The 18,758-nt window shown below is 36.7% G+C and overlaps 1 protein-coding gene across 1 annotated transcript in view; it reads left to right on the top strand.

Moving 5' to 3' along the window:
• Positions 1 to 18,758, top strand: part of NUP155 (nucleoporin 155) — a 65,872-nt gene that overhangs the window by 38,411 nt on the left and 8,703 nt on the right. The window contains exons 21-32 of the mRNA XM_041750327.1: positions 1,111 to 1,208; positions 4,386 to 4,516; positions 8,774 to 8,965; positions 9,620 to 9,758; positions 10,650 to 10,785; positions 11,449 to 11,602; positions 11,810 to 11,914; positions 12,722 to 12,876; positions 15,196 to 15,325; positions 16,640 to 16,753; positions 17,433 to 17,553; positions 17,993 to 18,103. Of these exons, the coding sequence (XP_041606261.1) occupies positions 1,111 to 1,208; positions 4,386 to 4,516; positions 8,774 to 8,965; positions 9,620 to 9,758; positions 10,650 to 10,785; positions 11,449 to 11,602; positions 11,810 to 11,914; positions 12,722 to 12,876; positions 15,196 to 15,325; positions 16,640 to 16,753; positions 17,433 to 17,553; positions 17,993 to 18,103 (1,586 nt within the window). The remainder of the gene's footprint in view (positions 1 to 1,110; positions 1,209 to 4,385; positions 4,517 to 8,773; positions 8,966 to 9,619; positions 9,759 to 10,649; positions 10,786 to 11,448; positions 11,603 to 11,809; positions 11,915 to 12,721; positions 12,877 to 15,195; positions 15,326 to 16,639; positions 16,754 to 17,432; positions 17,554 to 17,992; positions 18,104 to 18,758) is intronic.

Genomic DNA, 18,758 nt, shown 5'->3' with positions numbered 1-18,758 from the left:
TATTGCAGAGGAAAAGTGCATTGACTTTCTGATTCTCTTTACTCTATAAATGGCTTGTGTTTACCTTGAATTTTTTTTTTTTTTTAGTAAGATTTTATTTATTCATGAGAGATGAGAGAGAGAGAGGCAGACACAGGTAGAGGGAGAAGCAGGCTTCATGCCGGGAGCCTGACGTGGGACTCGATCCTGGGTCTCCAGGATCACACCCTGGGCTGAAGGCAGCGCTAAACCACTGAGCCACCCAGGCTTCCCTACCTTGATGTTTTTTTTAACTTTTTGGCTTTATTACTGAATATTTAACAATTTCACCATAATATCTTCAGTGTGTCTTTTTTTACTGAGTGTTGGGAATTAAATTTTCTCACACGGGAAAAAGGTGGACTTTATTATATAACTTGAAACCAAAATACTGCTCATCTTTGAAGGATGCTAGAAACTCAATTCATAACTTTTTTCTTAAAAGATTTTATTTACTTTGAAATAGTGCACAAGCAGAGGGAGTGTCAAAGGGAGACGGAAAAGGAGAATCAAACTTCTGCCAAGCAGAGAGCCCAGTGAGGGGCTTGATCCAAGAACCACAGGATTATGACCTGAGCTGATGGTGGCATTTAACTGAATCACCCAGGCACCTCTCAATTCATTACTTTTAAATTTGGCAGATAAAGAGAAAGAAGCAACCATTTATCCGGCCTTTCTGAACAAAATGTACATCAGGAAAACCAAATTGAAACTTTAAGCATCCAGGAGATTAAAATGCTTCAGGTTTAAATCCTCATTGACTGACCAGTGATTATTTCACTATTCTACAGAGGAAAAGAATATTGACAGTGTATTCCAGTTCATTTATATGAAATATTCAGAATAGGCAAACTTAAAGAGATGGAAAGTAGGCTAGCAGTTACTTTGGGTAAGGGCAGGAGAGATGAGGATTGATTGCTAATAGGGAATCGGTGAAAATGTTCCAAAATTAGATTGTGATAATTGCACAGCCCTGTGAATATATTTCAAAAAACTAAATTACATACTTTAAATGGTTGAATTGTATGGTGCATGAACTGTATATCAGTAAAACGGTTGAAAGCACAATATACATTCTGGAATATGTTTCAGCACAACTGCCAAAGTGCAGCAGAGGCTGATAGGATTCATGCGTCCTGAAAATGGAAATACTCAGCAGATGCAACAGGAACTGCAAAGGAAGTTTCATGGTAAGTTACTCCTTCTGATCAGTTGACTGTACATGACCCCAATAAAGAGTTTTATTTATAGAATAGAAAACAGTGGACATTTCTCAAAAGGATCTAGTTTTTTGGTAATACAGATATTTTTTATTAACATCAGTGTGGTTGGGAAAGTGAGACAATATGGATCTCATGTATTTCCATAACTTTCAGCCCATTAATTCTTTTCCCTTTCTATACAAGAAAACATATTTCAAATATGAGTCTCTTAATTGTAAAATGGACATAATATGAAATTTACCATTTTAACTACATTCACATTGTTGTGCAAACATCACCACTATCCATTTCCAGAACGTTTTTCATCTTCCTATAAAACTCTATACCCATGAAACAATAACTCTTCATTTCCCCCACTGCCCCAGCCCCTAACAACTGTCATCGTTTTTGTTTTTTGTCTTTGAATTTGACTACCTGTATACCTCAAACATATATATATATAAATTTTCAAATTTCCTTTCTTTTTAAGACTATTCCATTGTATGTCTATACAGGTTTTTCCTGCTATCTGAAAGTAGAGTGTTCTGTGAAACCTTTCATAAGCCAAAATGGCATAAAGTCAGGAAGTAATTACCATTAATTTATATGGAAAAAATTTTGAACATTCCCAGACCCCAGAAAATAACCTTTCTTAGACTTTTCTCTGTTCCTTAGAACATTTTTTTTTTTAAGTTTATTTACTTTTTTTTAGTACTCTCTGCACTCATTGTGGGGCTTGAACTCACAACCCCAAGATTAAGAGTTGCATGCTCTTCCAACTGAGCCAGCCAGACACCCCACCTTAGGACACATTTAGAGTTAAGGAACAGATGCTCATAGACACATTTTAAAGTTGTGGTGCTTGATGCCAAGGTGATGTATGTGGTTTCTGGGGAAGGAGTTTGGTGAGGTGCATGCTATCTCTATAATGGCTTACTGCAAAACAACACTGAATGCTGGTTTGAGGTTTTGTTTTGTTTTGTTTTCATGAAAGCAGAGAAAACACTTGGGTTTTTGAACACGTGGGTTACTTCCACCTTAGAGATATTGTGAATAATTCTTCTATAAACATGGTAAATAAAATAAATTTGAGTCTCTGCTTTCTTTTGTTACATACCCAGAAATGGATTGCTGGATCATACGGTATTTTGTTTTTAATTTTTGAGGAACCACCACACTGTTTTCTATATGCCATTTTACATTTCTACTAGTAGTTAGTACACAAAGTATTTGAGTTTCTTCAGGTCTTCACCAGTTACAGTTCTCTTTTTTATGATATCTATCCTACTGGGTACAAAGTGGTATCTCATTGTGGTTTTTGATTTGCATTTTCCTAATGATTAGTGACACACCTTTTTATAGTTAAAAACGTCAATCAAAATTTTTATTGTGTTTTTTGGTCTATTGTAAATAGTAGCAACCAAGGAAAGAGCATAGTAATGGAAAACTTATAATCATCAATTATTCTAGAAATAATTTGAAATAATAATCATTGTTTAAATTGGGCCTGATGGGGATCCTTGAGTGGTTCAGTGGTTTAGCACCTGCCTTCGGCCCAGGGCAAGATCCTGGAGTCCCGGGATCGAGTCCCGCATCAGGCTCCCAGCATGGAGCCTGCCTCTCCCTCCTCCTGTGTCTCTGCATCTCTCTCTCTCTCTCTCTCTCTCTCTCTCTCTCTCTCTCTATGTCTGTCATAAATAAATAAATAAATCTTAAAAAGGGGATGGGCTGCCATTCATTTTTTTTTAAGAATTTTTTGTGTTCTACTTGAGCCAATTATTCTGGCTGATAGAACTTTGCCAATTAAGACCCAGCCATTTACTCTTGTCTCTTATTCCTAAGTCTAGTTTTCTGTTTACTATTTTATAAACATTTTTTCATTACTGCTATTTGTACTTCAGTAAGGTCTTTTAAGCCTGACAATAGCATTGGTAAGGTTTAAAACAAAAGAGGGTTCAAATTGCTGGCAGTGTACACTGAAATTCCTACTTTGGAGAGCAATTTGATCATATCTTATAAAGCTGAAAATGCATATATATTGATAGCCAATAGTTTCACTTCTAAGGATATATCATGTAGCAGTCTTTATCAGGCTTTTTTCCCTGTAGTGAGAAATACATTTTATGTTATGACCCTGATGTTTGAAAGCATACATATACAACTGAAACAAAATTATAGGGAATAAGTACCCTATACTCTAATATTTTCCTTTTTTATATTTCCTCTTTTTTTTTTGTAAGTAGGCTCCATGCCCAACGTGGGGCTTCGAACTCACAAGCCTGAAATCGAGTCTCATATGGTCCAATGACTGAGCCAGCCAGGCACCCCAATTCTGTTTTTTTGTTTGTTTGTTTGTTTGTTTTTAAGATTTTATTTGTTCATGAGAGACGAGAGAGGCAGAGACACAGGCAGAGGGAGAAACAGGCTCCATGCAGGGAGCCTGATGTGGGACTCCATCCCAGGTCTCCAGGATCACACCCTGGGCTGAAGGTGGCGCTAAACCGCTGAGCCACCTGGGCTGCCCCTGTTTCCTTTTTAAGAAGAAAAAAGAACTCTCATGACTGAATTGATTTTGTGACTTGCAGGTTTACTTTTTTTTTTTCCCACCAGTTTATCTTAATCCAGATTTGAGGAACATAGTCCTAGAGAAATCTGATGGTGCTCTTTAGGAGTCTTTTCTTAAGGATGTTCATTGCACTATTGTTTTAGTAGCAAAGCATGGGAGACAATATCAATGTCCTTAAGGTGGCACATGGACCTATTTGTGGTATACTTACATGATGGAACATATCTAATAATTTAAGTATACTAGATTATGATAGAATATATCTAGCAATTTAAATATACTAGGTTTACACTTATTAATATAAATAGCCTGTGAAAATACAACTGGATGGGAAATGTGTAAATAATTTAAAAATAGTATTTTTGTCATTTATGTGTACATTCACACAGATGGACATACAGAAACACATACACATAATGACAGGGTAAAAGCATGAATTCACCAAGTCATGATCATGGTTGGCTATGATGGGGGAGGGAGGAGATCAATGAGGATTTCAGCCTTAACTATTATTTTTTATTTCAAGTAAAGTGTTGTTTTATTTAAAACAGAACAATATGTCATTTTATAAAACTTCATTAGTTGTATTTTGTAATTAGAGGCTCAACTGAGTGAAAAGGTTTCACTTCAGGCAATCCAGCAGTTGGTTCGAAAATCATACCAGGCTCTAGCTTTATGGAAACTTCTTTGTGAACATCAATTCACTGTCATTGTAGGAGAACTTCAAAAGGTAAGATTTCTTTTCCCTTAAGAGTATACTGTTAATGCTGTGCTTAGTTTGTTTTCTTTTGAGTGGGCTTTAGTTTTACCCTTGGGTTTGGGAGGGGACTTTTGGGGGGAAGCATTTAGGTTACAATGAAGTTAATATCTTCTTAATGGAAATCTTAATGGAAGATTGCACTAAAGCATGAAAACTGAGGGATCTGCATTGTTAAAACCACAAGTTTATACAGTATGTGAGAATTTTATCTTGGTATGTGAATAAAATCTTTACCAGAAATACTTTTTTAAACAGTAGATTATAACCTTCATTTGGATTTCAGATTCTTTTGGGAATTAGATCAAAAACTCTTTCTTCCCACCCTCAAAGAATGCATACAGATGCATCCACAAAATTTTTGCATGTAATTTCAAAGAGTCCAATGACTTAAACATTCTTAGTTTTAAAGAAAGATGTTTACTGTTGTGAGAAATGAATGGGTTATATTTCTCTTGCCATCCTCATTTGAATCCTTTTTAAGTATAATAGTAATTTGCATTCATTTAAATGTTAGGCCATTGGGGAGAATGTATTCCTACCTTTTATTAATTCTGAACACTTCTAAACATATACAAAAATAAATACTACAGGGGATCCCTGGGTGGTGCAGCGGTTTGGCGCCTGCCTTTGGCCCAGGGCGCGATCCTGGAGACCCGGGATCGAATCCCACGTCGGGCTCCCGGTGCATGGAGCCTGCTTCTCCCTCTGCCTATATCTCTGCCTCTCTCTCTCTCTTTGTATGACTATCATAAATAAATAATAAAAAAAAATTTTTTTTAAAAATAAATAAATACTACATTATAATCCCCATATACACACTTTATTCGTATTCAGTATTTTCAAGGTTTTATCAACTCATTAAATTATTTCATTTATTTTTTTAAAGGTTTTATTTATTCATGAGAAACACAGAGAGAGGCAGAGACATAGATAGAGGGAGAAGCAGGCTTCACACAGGGATCCCGGATGCAGGACTCGATCCTAGGACTCCAGGATCATGCCCTGAGCCAAAGGCAGACGCTCAACCGCTGAGCCACCCCGGCGTCCCAAGAAATTACTTTAAAGATGATCCTAGACATCATGTTATTTCATTCCTATATACTTTACTATGTATTTCTTTGGTGATCTGGCTACAACAGCTATCATCCCTATTGATCTCCAAGATTGACTCAGCTGATCTGACTGGCTAGGCGGGTAACCCCTTTCCCCCTTACCACTCCACGTGTGTCCTTTCCAAAGCTTTGTGCTCAAAGAGGATGACTTTCCCTGATAGAAGGTATAGGTATACGAGTAACTGTGCTTCCCTGCTAGAACCTCCATTTGAGCTCTCAAGGTCCATTTGTAGGAGAAGTAGGTTAGTCAAGCTTCCGAGGCTCCAGACATCCAAATGAGGTACTGCATGTGACAGTCTGCCTTAAAATAAATTAAGTAATAAGAAAATAAAATTTTTAAATGAAATTTTAAAAGATGGACATTCCTTTGAATAAGTCATCATTATACTTACCATTTGAAATTTCTGTCTTACAAATATCTTTATACAGGGAATCCCTGGGTGGCTCAGTGGTTTAGCACCTGCCTTCAGCCCAGGGCATGATCCTGGAGTCCTGGGATCGAGTCCCACATCAGGCTCCTTGCATGGAGCCTGCTTCTCCCTCTGCCTGTGTGTCTGCCTCTCTCTCTCTCTCTCTCTCTCTGTCTTTCATGAATAAATAATAAATCTTTAAAAAAAACTTTTTACAGATTGGGTCATTCAAATCAGAATCTAAACAGTTGGTTCACTCATTGAATTTGATTGTTATTTCTCTTAAATCTGTGTCAAGTCTAGAGCCATTTTCTTTTCTCCCTTGAAATTGCCAAGAAAGAATCATATCATCAATCTTGTATGTTCTGAGGTTGTCTTTACCTCCTTGGAGTGAACTTACCCCTCTATTTCTTGTATTTTCTGCAAAATGGAAGGTAAGTCTATAGAGGATTAAATTCAGGTCCATTTATTTGAGTATGAATAAAATACTTCATAAATACAATTTATGTGTCAAACTGTATTTAATGGAAGACACAGAAGGTTTAATTGTCCCACTTTTACTGATAGTAAGATTGTTGAATTTAGGTCCTACCAGTGTGAAATTCCCCCATCAGACTTTCATCAACTATTGATGAATCATTACTTGAATTAGCTATTGCACATAGGATTATGAAATGGTCGTTTTCTCTGTCTGTGATTTCTTTCATATTTAATCACTGCAATTCTGTGAAAAAGAAAAAAAAAAATTCCCTTATTCTCTAAGGGCCTTTTCATTACCCTGAAATGTTTAATTCTTGACCTTTTTTTTTTTTTTTAAGATTTAATTTATTCATGAGAAACACACAGAGAGAGGCAGAGACACAGGCAGAGAGAGGAGCAGGCTCCATGCAGGGAGCCCGATGTGGGACTTGATCCTGGGACTCCAGGATCATGCCCTGCCAAAGGCAGGCACTCAACCACTGAACCACCCAGGAGGAGTCCCAAATTCTTGACTTTTAAGTACCAATTTTCAAAATTAAGAGGCCAGCTCCCTCATTCGTTCCAGTAGTGTCCAGTGTGTTGTTTTGTTGGTGGTTTTGTTTTAAGCACATAACTTTTCTTTGCCTTTTAAAAACTCAAGTGAAGTTTAACTACAAAAGCTCTTTCTTTTCCATGCCAGGTAGATTCATGATTTTTACTTTATTAGGTGGTAAACATAGGTAGATATTTAGGCTAGACATCTTTTTTGTGATGCATCTTTGAAACTTCCTTCTTTGCATCATAGATTCATGGATTTATGCTCAAGGGATGCAAATCAAATATTTAAAAATTGGAATATGGATTGGATTTGTGCTGAAATTTAGGGGAAAAAAGAATACTCGAATCCCCAGAGTATTTTACTATAGCATGAATCACCTTAGTACTTGAGAACTCCATTTGATAAGCACATTTGTCCAAAATGATTTCAAAATCCCATGTTGGAAGACTTTTTTTTTTTTCCTTTGATAATAGTAGGCTCCATATCCAGCATGGAGCCCAAACTGGGGCCCTAAAATCAAGACCTAAGCTGAGATAAGAGTCAAATGCTTAACTGACTGAGCCACCCAGGTTTACCCCTCTCCCCATGTTTTAAAAGGCTTTAAATAGAATTTTAACATTTAGGAAAAGTAAATGTAAGCCCAAGATCTTTCTTTTTTTCTTTCTTTCTTTTCTTTCTTTCTTTTTTTTTTTTTTTTTTTTTTTTTTTTGAGAGAGAGTGCGAGAAAGCAGGAGAGGAGGAGGAGCAGAGGGAGCGAGAATCTTAAGCAGGCTCCATGCTCAGTGCAGAGCTTGATAGGAGTCTCAATCTCAGGACCCTGAGATCATGACCTGAGCTGAAATCAAGAGTCAGATGATTAATCAACTGAGCCACTGAGGAGCTCCATAAACCCAAGATTTTTTCTATTTTTTCTAATTTTTAAATTTTTAAAAAATTTATTTTGAGGGCAGCCCAGGTGGCTCAGTGGTTTAGCACCGCCTTTAGCCCAGGGTGTGATCCTGGAGACCCGGAATCAAGTCTCGCGTCCGGCTTCCTGCATGGAGCCTGTTTCTCCCTCTGCCTGTCTCACTCTCACTCTCACTTTCTCTCTCTGTCTCTCTTTCTCTCTCTCTCTGTGTCTGTCATGAATAAATAAATAAAATCTTTAAAAAAAGAGAGAGAGACCGCTCACAAGCATGGGAGGGTGGAGAAGAGCAGAGGGAGAGGGAGAAACTGACTCCCTGCTGAGCAGGGAGCCCAATGCAGGTTCCATTCCAGGACCCTGAGATCATGACCTGAGTCGAAGGCAGATGCCCAACCCAAGTGAGCCACCTGAGGTACCCAGGTGCCCAACCCAAGATTTTTTAATGTAGCTGAGTGATCCTTCTTTCTGGTTCTGACTAAAATTATGAGACCTGGCTCTAATTTTTGATCTGCCTACATTTTACTTTTCTCATTTGTAAATTGGGAGATTTGGACCTATCATACTGTGAGTTAACAATTCTGTATGATTCTAGGAAAGTTTGCAAAAATGTGTTAGTCCAAAAAAAAAAAAAAATGTGTTAGTCCATATAGTTAGTATATTTTCTCCTTTGAATGGGTTTATTAAATTTTTGGTTATTTTAAATTGTTACAGAAATTGTTATAGGTGGAAATAGGATATTCCTATATTTTTGATAGAAAAAAATGACCTTCTCTTATACTCTAGGAATTTCAAGAGCAGCTGAAAATCACCACCTTTAAAGATCTGGTAATCAGGGACAAGGAATTGACTGGGGCATTAATTGCTTCTCTTATCAACTGCTACATCAGAGATAATGCTGCTGTTGATGGCATTAGTTTACACTTACAGGATATCTGCCCACTTCTGTATAGCACTGACGATGCAATTTGTTCTAAGGTACAATGCTCTATTGGCTATTTCAGTATTTCTTAAAGGAGGAGGGTTCATGGTATGAAAACCATAATAGAATTGGAATCAGGAACCGTCTTTTACTTACGACGGCTCTTCAGTAGGTCTCCTAACCTCTCTTGGCCTCCAGGGTCCTTATCTGTATGATAAAAGAGGTTGGAATACATCATTTCTTAAAATCCTCGCATATTTAAGGTTTTCATAAAGAATCTTGATAGTATTTCAAGACCATGTATTTTTTTAAATGTTTCTTCTTAGAAATTAAAAATTACTAAAGCTTTGTCTATAATAAGTTAGTTAATTGGGCAATTTTTATTGGTCCTTTCTTACAGGTGAAAATTATTTAAAAAATCAGTATCACATGGACTGCCTGCTGACCAATAATGTATTGACTAGGCAAGAGATTTACCAGTCAAAAGCTATCTTGCTTAAAATGTTTGTGAGAGGAATTAAGAATAGCTAGGATTTTTTGGTCAAAAATTTTTCTGCCTAAAATTAAGAAGAAGTAAGTTTGTAGAGTTTTTATTTTTTATGATAATAAACCAGATGTAAATTGAGATGTAGACCAAAACTTAATGTTGATAACATCATTTATATGCTGGATTTTATGTCTTTTTAAGTTCTGGCCTTCTCTCATTCTAGGCAAATGAACTCCTCCAACGTTCCCGACAAGTTCAAAATAAGATTGAGAAGGAAAGAATGTTAAGAGAATCCTTAAAGGAATATCAGAAAATCAGCAATCAAGTGGACCTTTCCAATGTTTGTGCTCAGTATAGACAAGGTGAGAAACAAAATGTTCTTCATATCTTGTTCCTAACTCAAGGGACAAATGATTGTGAATAAAACAAGCTGGTGAGAAAGAGCCTCTTATCAGAAGCAAATCCTTCAACTTCAGTTTCAAATTATATGACATAGGAATCTCATGCCCTGTGTTTTAGTATTTAATGAGTTCACTAGCCTCTGCAAAAACTGTAATGCTCTTTTTATCTCTTGAGTTATGTAACTTTTTTTTTTAAGATTTTATTTATTCATAAGAGAGAGGGAGGCAGAGACACAGGCAGAGGGAGAAGCAGGCTCCATGCAAGGAGCCTAACGTGGGACTCGATCCTGGGTCTCCAGGATCGCGCCCTTGCCTGAAGGTGGTGCTAAACCACTGAACCACCAGGGCTGTCCTGAAATATGTAGCTTCTTAACACAGGAGTTTCAGTCCTTGTCCAATTAAACTACTAGCTGTATTAGCTTCATGGGTTACATTTATTTTTTTGGATGCTTTAAATTCTTTCAACTAATTTGAAAATGCTGTTTGCTTGCTTTAAAATTACTTTAAATCAAATCTAACATATTATAAAAGTAAAAACTGTTAGCACAGGTATTGTTGTGAATCCAAGATTTTTTTCCATCAAGGAACTGAAAACCTTCCCTTTTATTGTTCTAACTTTGAAATTGTTTTTCCAGTGAAGAAAAAATATATTTAATAGCTGCCTTTTGGACATGTTGGTGCCTTTTTTTTTTCAGTAGATTCACCAGACATAGTTTATATGTTAGTGTCATCAGGGTGACTAGTATACAGTAGAGACATAAAAACCTTGATCAGTATTTTTATAAACCAGCTAAGGAAAAACAAATCCAGCTTAATAAGTCTTAGCTCTTTGTCCCTATTTTTTCTCATTAGTCCGTTTTTATGAGGGGGTAGTGGAGCTCTCTCTTACTGCTGCAGAAAAAAAAGATCCTCAGGGTCTTGGGCTTCATTTTTATAAACATGGAGAACCAGAAGAAGACATCGTGGGACTGCAGGCTTTCCAAGAAAGGCAAGTTTTGTCATCTTAGCAGATTGTCAACTTTATGGATACAGACTTGCCTTGGTGTAAAGTTTGATTGGTAGTAATAGGAAAATAATATTTTAAATTCAACCCTTATAAAATTGGATTATGCTTTCACTTTAAAATATCTTGTTTTATGACAGGCCTTAATTAGGATTATAATTCTTATATAGGAATAAAGTTTTAGTTTAGTTTGGTGGAAATTCTTAAAGACTTATAAATGTTTTTGAATTTGCCTTTATATTTTTCATGACACTTTACCAATGTCAATTTTAAATGAGATAACTTATTTGGAACCACATCCTCTCCCCCTTTCTTGGTGAAGATTAGTGTTTTATATTAAAGGGATGGTTTTTAAACGTCCACTAGTTAGTAGTGACTTAAAAAAAAATATGCGTCTGTAAAGGAAATATATAAATATATAAAACACATTTTTTATTAATACATTCATATTTATGACTTCACCCTTTTATAGTTAACCATGTTTCTCAAATCTAGAAAAAGTATACAATTTATATTGCTTTTAATACCAAGTATATGTGTGTGTACATAAATCTATCCCCCAAAATAGTCTTCAAATTATTCTGTGTACTTAAATTAGATAAGTCACTTGCTGTCTAATGCAGTTGTTCCTTTTCCATTCTTTTTCAGATTAAACAGTTATAAGTGTATTACAGATACACTTCAAGAACTGGTAAATCAAAGTAAGGCTGCTCCTCAGTCTCCCAGTGTACCCAAAAAACCTGGGCCTCCAGTATTGTCATCTGATCCCAATATGCTGAGTAATGAAGAAGCAGGGCATCATGTAAGGGACATAGCATACTTTTATCCTGAAAATACATTATTTAGAAGTTCTGTGTGGTAGTGGTGGCAGCTCCACTTGGGGAAGGTGGTCGCTCTTAGAACTATAAGCATTTAAGTATTCTTGATTTCAGGATTTTATAAGGCTAATGGTTATGATGTCCAGCAAGAGAGCCTTTAATTGCTAATCTTTACTATTTTTTTATTTTAGTTTGAACAAATGCTTAAATTGTCTCAACGATCCAAAGATGAACTCTTTAGCATTGCCCTTTATAATTGGCTAATACAAGCTGATCTTGCAGATAAGCTGTTGCAGGTAAAAAAAAAAATTTTATCCCAATATTGTTAATTTGTATTTTCAAGTAGCACATACATATTTATAAAAAATTCATTTCCTTATCCTGAACCTACTATTAGGTATTAACATCAAGCCAAGTAATGTAATATCTTCTCCTAGAGGGCAGTGAAGCTGATAAGGGTTGTTTATATTGTGCAGTGGAAGTCATTGGATTATGAATTAGGAGTCCTAAACTTGTTACCTCTGCCATTAATTCAGTATGTGATTTCACACGTCTTTTTACCATCCTGAGTCTCAGTGTTCTTCAGTGTATGAAATGAATGCATGGTATTTGATAATGGCAAGGATGTCTTTGAGCTCAGAGTCTAAGAATCAGTAGCTATGTTTTCAAAGTTTATTAAAAGATTTGTAGTTAGGGGTGCCTGAGTGGCTCGGTCAGTTAAGCGTCCAATTCTTGACTTCATCTTAGGTTGTGATCTTGGTTGAGGTAATGAGATGGAACTTGCTTGGGGTTCTTTCTCTTCCTCCAACCCTCCTACCCCCCACTTGCACTCACTCTCTCTCTGTCTCTCTCAAAAAAATAATTTTAAAAAAATCATGACTGGATTATGATTAGTTTAATCAACCTAATTCAACTATCATAGCAACTCTGGTAAAAAAAAAAAAATTCATCAGTAAGAAAAATTGCCTTCTGTCTGTTGTTGGATTACAATTTTGCTTATGAAGCAAGGCACACCTGTGTTTGTCTTAAAAATGTTATAGTTACTACATAAAGAACAACTGGATAGTCCAGAAAATGTTTTTGAGTGACTGTATAATTTACAGATTGCTTCTCCATTTCTGGAGCCACATCTAGTCCGAATGGCCAAAGTTGATCAAAACAAAGTTCGTTACATGGATTTACTGTGGAGGTATTATGAAAAGAACAGAAGCTTCAGTAATGCTGCTCGTGTCCTGTCCAAATTAGCTGACATGCATAGGTATGGTATAAAATTCTCCTTATGAATAATGATTGATAACTGATCTGTATCTAGTTATATCTAGATTTCAGAAATAAACCTCATTTAGGTTGTGTATGTTTTTATGCTTTTACTTGGATTTACCTTAAGTTTATAGTTCTTTCTCTCTCTTTTTTTTTAATGGTGTATAGAAGGTACTAAATACCCAAAACTCTCTCATCAGACTATCTTCTAAATCTCTTCTTTATGCCTTTAGGGGATGCCTGGGTGGCTCAGTGGTTGGGCGCCTGCCTTTGGCTCAAGTCGTGATCCCGGGATCCGGGGTCAAGTTCTGCATTGGGCTCCCTACAAGGAGACTGCCTCTCTCTGTGTCTGTGTCTTTCATGAATGGATAAATAAAATCTTAAAAAATAAAAATAAAGAAAGTATGTCTTTAGATTCTTTCCTACTAAGCAGTTAGTATTCTTAATTAAAAGGACAAAAGCTTTATAATTTTAAATGTTTTACTAATTCTAGACTAATTTACTCTGCTTTTGTATTGGTTTAAATTACTGAAAAAGGGCAGCCCGGGTGGTTCAGTGGTTTAGCGCTGCCTTCAGCCCAGGGCATGATCCTGGAGGCCCGGGATCGAGTCCCATGTCAAGCTTCCTGCATGGAGCCCGCTTCTCCCTCTGCCTGTGTTTTTGCCTCTCTCTCTCTCTCTCCTCTCTGTGTATTCTCATGAATAAATAAAATCTTTTAAATAAATAAATTACTGAAAAAGTCTTGAGCATATACATTGAATATTGTTTAGAAACTTATTAAGGGGGCAGCCCGGGTGGCTCAGCGGTTTAGCGCCATCTTCAGCCCAGGGCCTGACCCTGGAGACCCGGGATCGAGTCCCATGTCGGGCTCCCTGCATGGAGCCTGCTTCTCCCTCTGCCTGTGTCTCTGCCTCTCTCTCTCTCTCTCTCTCTGTGTCTCTCATGAATAAATAAAATCTTAAAAAAAAAAAAAAACTTATTAAGAAAAGCATTGAAATTTTTAGATTATTTCAAAAAAAAAAACAATTTAATACAGTCTTGGACAGATCATTAATTTAACCCTGTATTTTCACTTGGAATCTTTGCCAAAGTAACAGAAAAGTTATATTTCATACTGGTTCCTGTGAGAGGTTGCCAACAACTAAATGAATTAGTGTTTGTTTTTAATGCCAAGTCTCTTTGTAATGTCAAAGAACCAGGTCTGATAGGGGATTGGAAAAGACTGAAGGTGGTAACCATGGAGGTGGATACATGCTTGGGGCTTTCTGACACCTGCCAGCCAGCCAGCCAGCCACCAAATAGATTTTGAGCCCCAGTGATGTATGTTCAAGGCATGTGGGAAGGAGTAGTGAACAATGTAAACACCATCTTTGTTCCCAGGGAGCTCCCATTCTAGTGGATATAGACCACAGACACAAATTCAGATTCTATAAATATAATAAAAATAGGATAATACAATAGAAAGGGCCTGGTGGAGAGCGAGCTGCTTTCGTTAAGATTGGTCAGAGAAAGCCTCAGACAAATTGTTAGGAAAATTGATTCTCAAATGATAAGAATAGACAGCTATTAAATACCTGGAGGGGGGCAGCCCTGGTGGCTCGGCAGTTTAACGCCACCTTCAGTCTAGGGCCGGGTCCTAGAGACCTGGGTTCAAGTCTCCCATCGGGCTCCCTGCATGGAACCTGCTTCTCCCTCTGCCTGTGGGCCTCTCTCTCCCCCTCTCTCTCATGAATAAATAAATAAAATCTTAAAAAAAAAAAAAAAAACATGGTGGAGATGGTCCAACCATAGGAACAATAGTCTTTGCAGAGGCGCTGTATCAGATTCAAGTTTAATGTTTAGAGTACAAAAAAGAAAGCTGGTGGGGTTGGAGCTGGGGAACACAGGACCAGGTAAAAGAGAGGAAGTTGAAGGAGTAGGTGAAGGCATGTGACGTAATCTGATTTTAAGAAGTCATTCTAGTTGCTTTGTGAAGGATCACATAGTTTTGGCCATATTAAGGTAGAGAAGTAAAGAATTCTAAAGAGTGATAATGTTTTCCTTAATTTAGTTTTAGAAGAATCCAAGTTTTAATATACTGAATTGAAGTTTTAAAATAAGTTACTTTTTTGGATGTAAACTTAAGTATTTTTTTATCTGTTGCCTTAAATTCTAGTTCTCTTTTATTAGAAATCCTCTAATCGTTTTTTCAAGTTTTGAATGGCCCTTTATGTTCATTCATTTGGTATATACAGAATAGTGTGTCATAATTAATATGTTTGTATATTGGATTGTTAAGAATTCATATAAATAAAAATAAGGGCTTTCCCCCCTGCAGCACAGAAATTTCACTTCAGCAGCGACTAGAGTACATTGCTCGAGCCATTCTTAGTGCCAAAAGTTCCACTGCCATTTCATCGATAGCTGCAGATGGTGAATTCCTTCATGAATTAGAAGAAAAAATGGAAGTAAGTGCTAAAGATACTTAAGCTTTGTCTGTATTGAGTAGTTGCTGCATTTATTCCATTTTCCTTTCTTCTCTCTAGTAAGTCATTGGTAGGTAGCAGTCAGTATAAGTAATTCTAGTCTCTTCTGCCTGTATGTATTTACTTTCACAGTTAGACATAAATCTTTTATTGGATCACAGGACATTGCTGTAATTAAATTTTTCTCTGTGGCATTTCTAAAGGTTTTTTCCAACTGCTCTAACACAAGGGAGATTATATCACATTTATCATTTATTCTGGAAACTGTTGAGTAGATACATGAAATAGAGTAGGCTAAACTGCCCTAATTAAGAGACCCAAAAGTATATGATGATCCAAATACAAAAGTTTATTTCTCATTCACAAATATCCAGAGTGGGCCAATGGCTTTCTTCTGCTTGACTGATTTCAAGACCCAAGTTTTCTTTTCTGTTTCTACCATTCCCTATGGCCTTATCTTTTTCTTCTGTCAGAGACAGTAAGAGAAAATGTAAGAAGCGCATTCACTGTCTTAGAGACCTCAGCCCTGAAGTGTATACTTTACTTCAACTTACATTCCTTTGAAGAGAACTTAGTCTTATGGCCATATTTCCCTACAGAGGAGATTGAAAAATATGTTCTAGCCATTGTGTGGCTACATTTGTGGAAGGGATGAGTGTTAGAGTGATAGCAAAGGTTCTCTACCACACTATACTTCCTGTGAGATCTTTTATGTTGTGATGAAGAGCTGCTAGTTTGATATGATAGAAGTCTTCATTTATACATTTTTTAAATTGAGGTATAATTAACATTATTAGTTTCAGGTACAAAATGTAATGATTCAGTATTTTTAGGTACAAGAAAATGATCACCGTAATAAGTCTAACATCACCATATAAATAATTACAAAGTTTCTTTCTTGTAATAAGAACTTCTATGATCTATTTTCTACAACTTTCAAATATGCAATACAGTGTTACTAACTATAGTCCCTATTGAGGCGCCTGAGTGGCTCAGTTGGTTAATAAGTATATGCCTTTGGCTCAGGTCATGGTTCTGAGGTCCTGGGATCTAGCCCCACATTGGTCTCCCTGCTCAATGGGGAGCCTGTGGCTTCTTCTCCCCCCCCCCCCTTGTGCTCTCTCTTCGCTTGTTCTCCCTCAGATAAATAAAATCTTAAATAAAAAACTATAGTCACTACTTTATACATTGTTTTTACTTTAACCAACTTAAAGTCAGATACTAGGAATCATTCCTTAAAGTACTTGTTGATTTATCATCAAGAACTTAAGACTTGCTGTTTTTCATCCAAACTAGGTTGCTAGGATCCAACTTCAGATACAAGAGACACTACAAAGGCAGTATTCCCATCATTCTTCTGTACAGGATGCAATTTCTCAGCTGGATTCTGAGCTAATGGACATAACTAAGGTAATAAAAAAGCAAGTTGAATTCCTCTAGCAGTCACCTAATATGTACAAGTTCCTTGTTTCTTCTGCATTCTACTTTGTGTTTCATGGGAAAAATTAATCTATCTCCACAAAATTAAGATAAGCTATCCTGGGGAGCATATTGCTGGGCTGACAAATCACTGCTGTGGTATCTGACTCTTAGGAAAAACTAACTTGCTCTTTCCAGGTCATTTTCTATCAAGAATCTATCAGCTTTACATTGGGCCTAGTTAAAACTCCTGCCATCTATTTTATTGCCTTGCTTCTTGTCTTGGAAAAGTGACTTTCTTTGCTTGTCTCTCCAAACTTCTCCCTTTCTTCATAGCAGTTCCTTTTTCAATAATTCTTGACATTTCTCCAAGTACCATTAAGCAGCCTGAGATTTGTGTTTCCATGATTCTTTAAACCCTGGTTTAGACAACATTAATTATAAAAGACATGTTATTGCAGTATCTCCCTGCCAACCAAAAAAAAAGGGGGGGCACGCATGTTGAAATCTATTGGAGTTATGACCAGCTGCATGTCATCACATCTTTATATATTGTATTTTAGGAACTATGGATAAAATCTTTGATCATTTTTAATTTTCAAGGAATGCATCACTGTTTCTGATTTTTGACCTCTGGTTGTATGTATAATGTTGGCATTTTCTCTGACAGCTTTATGGGGAATTTGCTGACCCGTTTAAACTTGCAGAGTGTAAACTTGCAATAATTCATTGTGCTGGTTATTCAGACCCTATATTGGTGCAGACACTTTGGCAAGATATCATAGAGAAAGGTAAGTGCTCACCTACAGGTATATTAGCATACATTATTTAGTGACTTGGTAAAGGAATGGAAGCTGCTAGAGGCTTTCATATATCTAGAACTCATGAAAATTATATATACCTAAGTAGAGGGTAAGTGGAAGAAGGTACCCAGGTATGGGGGAGGGTGGTCCCTTAGAGAATGACCTCAATTTATATTGGAGAGGACTCTCAGAGAAAAAGATGGTGTCATTTTGTGAATGTACTTCTTAAGGGATTCTGAGACACTTTCCTGAAAATCCCATAACCAATGTCCTGGTAAGCCAGAAGTATTTCAGACACTAACAAACAGGATCTGCTCATCGTATTAGAATGTTACCTGTAGGATATTGAAACAGAATAAAATAGCCAACTTAAACATTTCACATTAAAGACAATTTGGGTTTCTAATGGCATGTCTTTTTCTTGCAGAATTGAATGAAAGTGTGACACTGAGCTCCTCTGATAGAATGCATGCGCTTAGTCTCAAGGTTGTGCTCCTTGGCAAAATTTATGCCGGCACACCTCGCTTCTTTCCTTTAGGTGAGCAGTAGCCTTAAGTGCTAAAATGGGTGTTTTGTGTTGTTTTCTTTTGATGGTTTTCTTCATTGACATGGCACAATAATGTTCTGCACAGGGGAATTATTTCTTTGTTGCTATTCAGCTCAGTAGTTTAATTCTACCTCTCCAGAAAGAAAGACCTCCAGAAAAAAAAAAAATAAAAAAATAAAAAAAAAATAAAAAAAAAAAAAGAAAGACCTCCAGAGATAGCAGAAATTATTGATAGATATGAAACGGTCTTTGACCTTGCAAGTTTTTTTATTATTATTTTTATTATTTCTTAAAGATTATTTAAGTTATTTAATTATTTGATAAATTATTTATTCATGAGGCACACAGAGAGAAAGACAGGCAGAAGGAGAAGCAGGCTCCATGCAGGAAGCCTGACCTGGGACTCGATCCCGGGTCTCCAGCATCACGCCCTGGGTTGAAAGCAGCGCTAAACTGCTGAGCCACCTGGGCTGCCCAACCTTGCAGGTTTATAGATCTTTCTGGGGATAGTGCTAACAGACCATAATGATTTCTACTGTTGGTAACCCTCTACAAGTTTAAAGAGGAAAAAAAAAAATGTCTGGTGTTTTTCTGCACAAGCAATCTGTGCTTACTTCAACTGCTCTTATTATATTGAAGACCTATT

Source organism: Vulpes lagopus, chromosome 3 (genome assembly GCF_018345385.1).
Source record: "Vulpes lagopus strain Blue_001 chromosome 3, ASM1834538v1, whole genome shotgun sequence".
Lineage (NCBI taxonomy): Eukaryota > Metazoa > Chordata > Mammalia > Carnivora > Canidae > Vulpes > Vulpes lagopus.
This window is presented reverse-complemented; position numbering and strand designations above follow the sequence as displayed.